This window comes from Chaetodon auriga, chromosome 20 (assembly GCF_051107435.1).
Source record: "Chaetodon auriga isolate fChaAug3 chromosome 20, fChaAug3.hap1, whole genome shotgun sequence".
Classification (NCBI taxonomy): Eukaryota; Metazoa; Chordata; class Actinopteri; order Chaetodontiformes; family Chaetodontidae; genus Chaetodon; species Chaetodon auriga.
In genome coordinates this window covers 9,447,289-9,459,276 of record NC_135093.1, presented here as the reverse complement: position 1 = coordinate 9,459,276, position 11,988 = coordinate 9,447,289, and the positions used below count along the sequence as shown (strand labels likewise).

At 43.5% G+C, this 11,988-nt stretch overlaps 1 protein-coding gene across 1 annotated transcript; it reads right to left on the bottom strand.

Moving 5' to 3' along the window:
• Positions 1 to 5,629: 5,629 nt before the first annotated feature.
• adrb1 (adrenoceptor beta 1) lies at positions 5,630 to 7,934 on the bottom strand. The gene has a single exon (XM_076760817.1). It carries the CDS (start codon positions 7,767 to 7,769, stop codon positions 6,576 to 6,578), a length of 1,194 nt encoding a protein of 397 aa, XP_076616932.1. The 5' UTR covers positions 7,770 to 7,934; the 3' UTR covers positions 5,630 to 6,575.
• Positions 7,935 to 11,988: the final 4,054 nt, after the last annotated feature.

Genomic DNA, 11,988 nt, shown 5'->3' with positions numbered 1-11,988 from the left:
CACCACATGTGTCTGGAAACTGTCTCTGGTATCTTTATGCTGGGGGCAGATAAGAGCGGAGCCGAAGCCTTCAGTCAGTGCTGGATGCAGAGAAACAGCCTTGAGAGTGATGAGGGCTTTTGAACAGGCGGGTGTTCAGCGTCATTGCTCAGCAGTGGTGTAAAGCAACTAAGTTCATTTACATAAGTACTGTAAATTTACTGGTATTTTGCTTGACTCTTTCCATTTAATGGTACCTTATACATGCTACTGTTCTTCTGTATTTATTTACTAAATTTATTTCCCAGCTGTAGCTCATTCAGATTAAGATATTATAGAAAAAAGGATAAATGTATTGGCTTGTGGCCCTTTACAGTAAAGCTGTTTCTGCTTGGAGCCTCTTGTTATGTTTGAGATGTTTATGAGTTATTTGGATTTGAATATGGATCGAAGCTTCTCAGATGGTTGCATTGAAATAATTGTTTGAGACCTTTACAAAATTAGAGATACGACAAGGTTGGACATGAGTTGACTTCCAGCAGCAACAGTAAATTACTACTTTATGCATTAGGACTTTTACCTGTAATGGAGTATTTTTACATTATCATGTTCGTGTTTTTTCCTCACTCTGTGGAGGTGGAACTTGAGGTGGTCAGCAGAAGATCAGATGAACAGTTGATGCATTGTGGAGGTCTTGGGGATCGAATGCACCACTGATGTTTTACTGGTGTCACACAGTGGCCTTTACAGTGAGGGCTTAAAACCCCATTGTCAGCTGGCGGTCTTGGAAAAGGGCACTTTTCCCCTTTTAGACTCAGACTGGCCTCTCAGAGGGCTTTGAACACTCTGTGAAGCCACTCATCATGGGTGTGCAGGTCCACCTCCTGCACCCCAATGTGATTGTGAAAGACTGTTAATCCAGGCAGGAAGTCACTGCACCCAGCCAAGAACTACTCTGGAAAGGATTGTTTTTAGAGCCTTTTCTATGAGTTAGACAAACCAGCTTTGTGGGTGCTGGTAGGCAGATTTTGTTACCATCGGACAGAGCCAGGCTAACTGTTTCCCCCTGTTTCCAGTCTTTATGCTAAGCTAACCAGCATCTGGCTGTCTCTCCATATTTGATGTGCAGGCATGAAGGTGGTATCTTTGCATTTGCCTCTCTGAAAGAAATTTAGAACTACTCCTTTAATGACGGCCTCTGTTGGCACACACACACGTCCTGTACACAAAATCTCAAGGCACCGTGGAGGACCCATGCACCATCAGATGCTGAATCATCAGCTTATTGGGATTCAGGCACAGGATTTAGTTAAAGGTCAAGACTCACGAGGCTGGCAGCACTAGGTACAGTTTGAAAAGTAAGTCGGGGTAGGCTTTTGGAGCCACAGTGTGTCGATGTTATTACTGTGCCAAAGATTTTTAATTTGGATTCAGAGACCAGGTGAGAAAATATAGAGGAATACTGCACATTCAGTTTTACCTGGCTGGTTTGCAATGGTTTTGCATTTTCAAGCTGATGCTGACTGGTGCACCTTAAGGTGTTCACTGGACCCTCGTGAGGCAAATCTGTGCACTATTCAGTCTGCAAATCACAGCACTCTAAGTCATGTCTTCATCCGCCATCAGTTCTACAGTATACGTAACAGCAGTATTTCCCTTCAAGATGCCAAGCTGCAGTCTGTCACCAGCCTTTTTTGTGAGTCAGTTATCCAAATCTGATACACAATCTGATCCCAGTTCAGTGCCCATGAAAAGATTTTTTACTGTACTGAGGCATATGTTTGATACATGGAAAAATAGGCCTCCTTTGCTGCATGCTGATTGCAAATGTTTCTAAAGGGAGTTATGTAGTCATGAGTGCGCTATGCTCAGCGTCTTACCTCATATTTCTGTAAGTGCAACATCAACTTACATTATGAAAGCTGACCACAAACGCCGATCATGACTGACCACACTTGCCTGGCCTTTACGTGAGCCACAATCAAAGCAAGCCAAAGCGCAGCAGATGGAGGCCGCCAGGCGCCAAGTTCACATGGGAATCCAAACAGATGGACACATGAAGTGTAGCACCTGCTTTTGGCGCCGCACCTCGACACTCGCAGCGTGATTTAGAGTGGAAAGAATCACAGGGGAATTTTATCTTGCAGGGTTTCTCGGCATTTATTAGCAAATGGAGGTTGAGTTTTATCATGGTTTTGCATCAGAGGCGTGTGCCAGCTTCAAGGTCTCCATAAGTTCATGCTTGTCATTTCCCTGTAATGCACATAAAACAAAAGTCAAAATGTCCACTAAACCCATTACTTTGCAGGCTTAACAGGCTAATGAAATACACTGTTTGACATTTATATATTTTGTTGATGTCAACTACACTTTAATTACGTTTGATGTCGACAAACATAAGATTTTGAAATGATTTAAAAGTGGCAAAGGGGTGCAGAGGGAACACTTCTTTGCTGCCATTGCATGGATTTAACATATCTGTTGGGATCTGATAAGGTTGTAATCATCAGCAGCCAGCACTAATTATCCCCAGGTGCTGACATTTCTGGTTTTCAAAAATTACTGTTTTGTTTTTCTTGCTCTCTGCCTTGGAACAACCTCCCATCTAATCCACCTCTTGAAGAAAATGGCATTATTTGCATGTCATTTTTAAGTATCATGTTTCATAATTGTGTTTCTGTTGGATCTCTGCTGTAATTAGCTGCATTACTCATCTCTGTTGTCAAAATCCTATCTTTTGTCATTTGTTCAGTCCCTTTAAATCCTTGGCCGCCAACTCACTTTGATTGCTTTCTTTGTACACAGCATTTGTACACCGCAAATCGTCATTAAAAACCTCGCACTGGAAAATACGCTGTGAGGCAAATGTGTCTTAGCATCGGTAGCATTTGGGAGATGAGAAGATTATTAAGATTCACAAAGAAGTCTCATGGTCTGAATGCTTTGAATTCTCTTTGATGATTAGGATGTTTGTGTTGGTCTTTAATCGAGTCCAGATGGCAGTAGGAGGTGGCTGGCAGAGACAGTATTCATGATCTGGATGAGAGGAGGTTCAGTCCATGTAATAACTGAATGAAATCTTGCACCTGTTGCCTGAGAGGATCTGAAAAAGCTCCAGACACTCCTTTAAAGTTTCAGTGCAGTGTGGATGCGGTGATTCAGGATGTCATGAAAAATGTCTGACTTCATTCTGCTGTGAAACCACGTCTGAGTTTGTTTGTGGGCGGATTAGCATCTGGGAACATAGAAGTTTAATGGGGAATGATTGCATCTTGACTTGCACCTGGTCTTAAAATGTTTGCAAATTCCATGGACAATAAATATGACTGACTCTGTTTGAAAAGGAGAAAATGTAATACAATTGAAGGAATGGTTCCACATTTTGGGAAATAAACTCATTTGTTTTCTTGCCGAGAGTTAGATGAGAAGATTGATACCACTCTCACATCTGCGCAGATGTTGGCTAGCTGTTTGCCACTAATTCCAGTCTTTATGTTTTCAGTGGTGTCAATTTTCTCCTCTCATTATCAGCGAGAATAATAAGTGTACCCCATAAAATATCAAGCTACTCCTCCAACATTTGGAATAGAGGACTTTTATGCGGGAGAGGATTGCATCATGGGTTGCACCTGGTCTTGTAAAATGTCCCCAAATTCCTTAGATAATAAATAAATTTGAACAAGTGCGAACAGCATCAAATATAACACAATCAATAAAACGTAAGAATGCTATTCAGCATTAGTGCATCATTTAACACATTTCTTGGCAATAACAGTTGAAGGAATGATTTGTGAACATTGCTGTTGAATACCCCAGTGCAACACTTTGCAGTGATACACCAGGAGCAAATCATTTCTGAAACAAACATTTCTGAAACAGTGACCTCTGTTACCGCAGAGGTCGCACTAATATCAATAGATCTACTTTGACTTGCAATTTGAAACAATTACGCTTAAAGCCGCTGATTAGCTTCTCCATCTGTGCGCCCACTGCTAATCTCCCCAAACACAAACTTCCTGCCAAACAACAATGCTTAATAATGAAGTGGGTCTTTGCCAGGAGGCCATCAGTGACGCTGGCTGCACTGCTGTTGTTGTTGTTGTGTTTTTTTTTCTAAATGCTGAGTCTCATTCACTCACACTAGTTCAGGAAATCATATCTAAACAGCCAAAACGGATGAGCTCCATTCAGTTTTTCTGGTCTCATTGAAATGTGCGGCTTGGCCCCTCTGGGAGGGCGTCATTAGCAGAGCACATCATGCTAATGCATTTTAAAGACATCCAGCTTAAGGGCTAATTAATATTCCCCAGAAAGAAATGGAAATATCTCCTTTTAGAGCCACCTCATTGCACCAGCTGTCATCATGTTTACTAATATGTTTTCTATAGAGTGGAAGAGCAACCAGACAGCAAGAAGTATCTAAACATCTGAATGAGACTGTGCCATGCTGTTAAAAATAAGATTTGAGCCTATTTTATGTCATACCAATAATTAATGATAAAAAGAAGATGAACTCTTAATGTTTTAAAAGTGAATACTTTTGATAAACCTGATGCAATGTTTGCACCATAAAATGACTTATAAGGCCAATCCACCAATGTTTTTTTTTTTTTTTTTTTTTTTTTTGTAGTTTTTGTAGGAACTTAAAAAAAAATAACCCTGATGAGATCATAGTGATGTCACCAGGGTTATTTTGTCTTGGACTTGGGCCTTTCTGTTAAATATTTCAACACCAAACCTGCGCTACAAACTGAAGATGTGGGAGTCACAGAGTAATGAAAGAGCTATCAGGCTGCATTATGGGAAATGTAGGATCAAATGTTTTTGGAGCACGGTACATACCAGAGACTAAAAATCAGGTTATTCTGGCCTTTTCTGCAGATTTTAGACCATTCTTTCTGTTTCTTATGAATCCCCACAATTCATGAAAGTGCACTACTAGATGGCTGAAGATGCCCTTTAAAGTTTTAAAATAGTGCATTGGCTTGGGATGCTGAAAATCAGTCACATGCAACTGACGTTGTTTGCACTTAATAACCATGTCAAAACACATTAGAAATGCTCTTAAAAATACTAGCATGCAACCGATTCATTCCTATGACACTCCAATTTAATTTGAACATGAAATAGCAACAACGCTTCAACGCTGTGATAATAGAAATTCATCATTATCTCAATCCAACTACAATACAGGTTCTCCACTGCCTCTGCAGAGTGCTTCAAATAGTGCTTCAAAGTGAAGCACAGCTGAGAGGAAAGTAGGTTAAACATGTAAACAGTTAATATAAAACCACATTAATCCACCGTGCCTGAGTGTGCATAAAATCCTTTTGTTTCAAAATCAGATTTCCATGGCTCATCTCTCCACAGAGGCCAATCAGACTCCAGTCGCTCTCAGCAGTCCCAACCAGCACAGAGGCGTTTAACATCACATCAGCCGGCACAAATCCTGCCAAACCCTTGTTTACCTCAGTCCTGCTGTTTATTTTCATCCTATATTCTTTGTGAGTGAAGCAGTATGCAATAGGACAGATTTTCTTTCTTTTTTTTTTTTTTTTGCCTCAAGCATTTTTAATGATTACCGAATGTGGGGTAAAAGCTATGCCAGTAAAATCATTAATAGAAAAGAATTCCAAATAAAGCTCAAACATTATCAGCAATGAAACTTCCTTTTATTTCACAGGAGTCAACACACCACCTCACAACAGCATGTAAAGCTTAAAGGACAAACTCCTCACTTCAGTGCTAAACACCACATTCTATAATATGTACAGTACAAAGGGCGTGGGACTCAGGCCCACGTCCACATTCTTAGTTGCAAAAGACAGCGCGGAATAAATACATCTATTTTACATAAATGTTTAATATAAACAAATACCTGCCGTACAAATTGCACTTGTCGATGGCTGTGAGGTAAAACACATTGTGAGCACTACACGACTCTGACAAATGCCTCGTTCATGTCCAACGCTTTTAAATAACAGCCAGTTTATTACGGTGCGCCTGAGCGGTCATCTTAAGAACAAAATGTGACCCCCCCCCCCCCCCCCCCCCGAACCTGTAGTTAACTTACAGGACACCCATTTCCCCTTAAAACGTTAACCTCCTCCTCTTTCTGTAGCATTGAACTGCTGATTCAATCAAATAAGAAATGATCCAACTCGCAGGAGCGTGTGCGCTCTTTGGCAGGAGTCAAGTCACTGGATCCTGTTTTAAGTGAATGAACCCTTCATGATTCATCAGGTCCACCTCAGTACATTTTTATGGCCGATATTATTTGGCAAATTGGATCAAATCTCTCAGCACCAAACTGTCTTGGAGAGATTCGCGCGTCTTGGAAAGAACACTGGTCCTGATGCCTCTTGTAAAAATATGGCTTTCAAATGCATTTCTGGTGATGTCGCCTGATGTTTGACTTCTCTGCTGCAGACAACTGATGGATCCACTCACTGGACTATACGTAACGGCTCTTGCGCACACCTCTCCCAAAGAAAAAAAAAAAAAAAAAAACCATGCTCAAGGGGTCAACGCCTGTTTGTGTCACCACCTGCCCCTCCGCTGCTGTAATCCACCTGAACAAAAGTTTATGTTTTCCTTCACAGCTGTGATTCAGAGTGAGACAGCTTCGCGGTCCCCACCAGGCTGCTGTTACTGTGGTCCAAGCCGGCGCAATCCGACCACAACCCCAGCGTGCCGGGCTCCAGAGCGGAGACGAATCCGCCGGAGCACCGGGACAGGTCGCAGGAGCTGATGTGCAGCCTGCGGTCGGCTTGCCTCGGGCAGCACAGCAGCCTCTTGAAAGCCTTCCTGAAGTCCGGGCTCCGGCAGTAAATGATGGGGTTAAAGGCCGAGTTCACGTACCCCAGCCAGTTGAGGAACACGAAAAGGTCCTTGTCCACCACTTCTGCGCAAAACACCCGCACGACGTTGACTATAAAGAAAGGCAGCCAGCACAGGGTGAAAGTCCCCATGATGATGCCCAGCGTTTTGAGCGCCTTCTGCTCTCTGAGCGCCAGGATTTTAGACGGCCTCTTCTTGCACTTGGAGGTCAGTCCGGTTAAGGTGTTGTGAAACCTGCCCTCGCACTTGTCGATCTTCCTCAGCTGCTTTTTCGCCTCTCTATACACGCGGGCGTAAACAAATATCATGACCAGAAGAGGAATGTAAAAAGATATGATGGATGAGGAGATGGCATATGCCCTGTTGGTGACAAAGTCGCAACATTCGGGGTCGTCGTAGCAGTCTGTGTCCACACTGTCCCGGGACCAGTGCATCAGGATGGGCAGGAAGGAGACCAGCGCAGAGATAGCCCAGACTATGCACACTACCGCTTTTGCCCGGGCTTTGGTTAACAAGCTTTGGTAGCGGAAAGGCGAGGTGATGGCCACGTACCTATCTATGGCGATAACGCACAGGGTCTCGATGCTGGCCGTGACGCACAGGACATCCACGGAGATCCAGAACTCGCAGAAAAAGGAGCCGTACTGCCACGAGCCACGCACCTCGAGCGCGGCGCCAAACGGCACCACCAGCAGCCCCATGATGAGGTCCGCGCTCGCCAGCGACACGATGAACACGTTGGTGAGCGTCTGGAGCCTCTGCGTCTTGGCTATGGCCACGATGACCAGGATATTCCCGAACACGATACACAGGACGATCAAACCCATCACCAGACTCATCCCCGCCATCCATTGCTCGGATGCGGCGTCGGCAGAGTCTGGTGCGTCCGACGCGCCGCTCCCCGAGCCATTCTGGAAGCTCACCAGCGAGGACGCGCCACCGTCCCCCATGACGGGCTGCTGCGCTGTGTGCGGGTCCAGGTCGAGTTCATCAAGGCAGCGCGAGGCAGCCTCTCCTGCGCGTCGCACGAGCCACGGCTTTACTCCCGTCGCGCGCCAGCTCCATCTGGAGCTCCTCTCTCGCGTTCAGCCTGCGCAAGCTGCTGCACCGGCGGTGACATCACTGCTCCCCAGGACCAATCAGCGCGGCTCAGCGGACACATCGTCCCGAGGATGAAGTTGAGAAACAAAACAATACCTGACGCTCAGCCTCCGTTTCCTGCCCCTTCTTTAGGTTAACGCACATGAACAACACTCCCATGGCATTTTTGACGAGCAGCTCTGGAACCACATCCCACCTGAAACTGTTATCTGTCCAAAAAATCTGCCAGGCTTTGGGAACATGAGAAGCCAAATATGGAAATCCAAAAGCCCACCGCGGCACTATGAACTACAGGGGACTTCCCTGTTTTCATCACTCGCCATCATAAATAAGATTTGTTTTCCCACTTGTCGATTTGATATTTTTATCACAAAAAAATACATTCCACGTCCATGAGGTCAGGCCCAACCACAGATCTGCCCTTTACTTCAGCAGCTACATGAAACTTCTTATGATGACTATAAAACAGGGTTTGACCAACAGCCAAACTATTCATAATATACAGAAACATAGTTTTCAGGTCAGTTCCAGCTCACTGAAATCAATGTAAAACATAAATCAAGATGATTTATCATCTGTAGGATCAGACTGAAGAGGTTTCAGAGCTTTGAACCACCCAGCATCAACTTTTTATGCTTTTTTATTCTTTATTTGTGAAGTTCTTTAGTTGGTTCTCTATTGATCTGTACTATTTTCTGTCCTTGTGCCGCTGCAGTGCTCGAATTTCTCCTCTGGTGCATCAGTAGAGGAGTATCTCATCTTATATTGCCCTGGTCAAAGTGGCCACTGAGGCTGAGGAGCATCATGCATGAACTGGCTGGTTTTTGCTTTTTACTATTAGTTATTCAAATATTAACGGCCACACAGTGAGGAAAGCGATGCTGGAATGACGGCAGCCTCTATGTGCACATCCCCTGCTGGATTCTGAGAGGCAATGCTTGCAAAAAAAAAAAAAAGAACCCAACGACAGACATCTCGATGATCAGTTACGTGAAAGCATTCGTGCCGGCCTTGTGACACACGGGCTGCACACAAAGATGGATGCCGCTCCTTGTCCTGAGTGCTGATTAGCATGCCTTGTTTGTGAACCCGATGACCCAGCGCCAGAGGCTGTGACCCAACCTGACCCAACATAACAAAGCTCATCTCAGAGTGCAGCCAGACCTCAGGCACCCGCCGCCACCTACATGTTAGGAGGGGCAGCAGGCTTCTCTCACTGAGGTTTGAGGGGTTTCTCAAAAACGCAGATCTTCAAGTCCTGGTTCAGGAGGGTCATCTTAACCCGGCTTCAGCAACAGCTTTTTTTTTTTTTTATACAATATTGATTTTGGAGCAACTGAACAATCCAGCCAGCTCCATTTCAGGAGATTAATACTTTAGTGGTCATTATTTCCCAGATTTCCCTGGATTTAAACACAGCTACACTTTTCTGCACAGGGTTTATAAGTGATGCTTAATAAATCATTTGGTAAAGTTTCATTGGAGTTTTAGCAACCTGGCAGGAGTTGTTCTGTATAATTTAAAGAACTCACACATGGTGGGATTAATGGGCTGATTTAAATAGGCATTAGGTATTTGGAGGTTGAATACTGTATGAATTTAAAGTTGACTTATACAACATTCAACATCCCATCCATGTGTACATTATCATATTAATCACTCTCATCTGCTGAAACCACAAAGGTCACACAGTGATACAAGTCGAATTACATATACCATCAAGGAAAGGGGAGTTATAATAACTAAAAAGCGAAGCAATCAATATTAATTTCATCAACCATTTTATGAAAATGGATTCGTAATAATGTGGGAAATTAAATTTACAGACTTGATCTACGGTGCCCTGAGAGGATTTGGTCTTGTGACCTCAGTATTTCTAAAAATCGAGGCCACTGCTTGATGGCCTACATCTACTGGTCTCCAGCCGTGCTTTCACAGGGATTTCCTCGGTATAAAGTCGTTCCAATGAAAACAGTTCACACGCTGCTGAAGTTTTAAAAAGTCAGTGCTGTGATGTGCACTGGGTGAGAAACAGGCATATAAAACCAGAAGTACCTGCATGAGCTGACACCAGAGGCAAAGTGATAAAAAAAAAAAAAAAAGCTTTCTTCTTGTAAATTGGGTGGACTGATGGAGGATGCATTTGAAGCAGAATGAGCAGACTTTTAAAAGCTGTTATCTCAGAAACAGTGCTTTAAACACTTCCTTAACTTTGCTGGCAACTGATCTCTGCTACATTTATAGCATCGGTGCCTCTTTGCTGTAATTCAACTTTCCACATTCTCCTGCAATTGCTCCCTCACTTTCACAAAAATAAGCCGCGCAAAGTGCTCTCGACCACTGAACAGCAGCTCCCACATGCTTTCATGCGAGCTTTGCGTTGCCAGGGACAAAGGCAGGAAGAGCAGGTACAACTTGACTCTGCAGCTTGAACGCCGGGATGGAGGCAGAGGTCAAAGCTGATTTTGATCTCAGCAGAGGTGAGATGGGAGGGTGAGAAGCGGCAGAAGCAAACAAACTGGCATGACGTGTTCAGGTGAAGTGGGAGAGCATTTGCAGCAGCTCTATTCAGCATAAAACCTCCCTTTCCCTCTCTTTCAGTTCCTCCTGCGCTGTCACACACACACACACACACACACACACACACACACACAGGAAATATTGTAATCATATTTTATCTTAGACATGATCTTAATGGAGCTCACTCAGCCAGAACCAAGAATGAATTAACGTTTCTGCAAGTAAAAATGTACTCAAACTGATGGTCCTCTTCACTAAACCTCTATGATTTTAACTTTTAGCTCATTTTTTGCTTTCTATGAGCAGCTAAATAAAGAAGTCAGTAACAATTAACTCCAGCTCCATGTGTCATATGAGTGTCATGTACAAGCCTTTGAGAAAGGTTTTAAAAGCCTTTTCTGTGCCGTTGAAAGGCGCTGTGTGCCCATGGAGGCTCTTATCTGATCGCTCAGACACAGGACCCTTGTGGCTTACTCCAGGGATTTACTTTCTTTTAAATGAATATTAATATTAATCTGTTATATCACCACAGGATGAGGAGGAGGAGGAGGAGGAGGTAGCCCTGGCAAACTCCTGATGACACCCGTGACCTGTGAGAGTCTTCAGTATTTTATCCTCGTGAATATGTTAGCATGCTCCCTGGTGATGTTTGTCGTTTGGCACATGTGTACTGAGGCTGGGGGGGGGGGGGGCAAAAGGAGTGAGAGAGGAGGTTGTGGAGGATTCATACGTTGGACTCTTTACAATTTTAATAATGCATTTGATATATTTTGTGCTATGAATTAATCCTGTGCTGATAGGAAATGCAGGTCTTTGATGCGCTATAGTTGCTTCCTTTGTGACTGATGTTGTTATTGACAGTGTTTCGGCCTCAGTGTGCTTTCACGTCATTCTGCAGTGTCTCATGGCAATCATGTAACCTAGTTTGCTTCATATGCATGACTGCATGTGGACACTGACACAATATTTTTGTGTTAATGCTTGTTTTTCCCACAATAACCTCCTAATTACACATACACTAATTACATACACATGAATAATGATCTTAGGAAATAACAGGCAGGCATTAATAAGTACTTTATAATGACTAATGCTGCTAATATGCATGCAAATAAGGAACTACTGAGCTGAAGATGTGTACCTCAATATAAAGTGTGACCCAACAGTGTGTAAACAAATCCTACAAAAAGACGAAATAATAATGACATACTGATTATACTGAGAAATAATGTCCCTGTATATATACACTGTAGCTGTTTCAGGGAATGATTTAACCCTTTTTAAATACATGAAACTTTTTTTTTTTAAAGTCTTCAGGTGAAAGGAGCAGGCTCTGTTTTGGTCTTTACGAGGGAGCTGTTGACAGTCAGTGAAATTTAAAAGCGTGCCAGCCTTATCTTTGTCCTCTATCACCTCAGGTGCCTCCTCCCTGCATGGGAAACTCTTTGTGCTGTGTTTATGCATCCCTCATGTGCTGACAGAAGTACGCTTCACCAGAACTGTAGACAATAGGTGTTTGCAAAGGTGACATTTACAGCATCCTTTAGT

Excerpts from the sequence above, each read along its gene's own strand:
- adrb1 (XM_076760817.1), bottom strand. The coding sequence starts at position 7,769 with ATGGGGGACGGTGGCGCGTCCTCGCTGGTGAGCTTCCAGAATGGCTCG.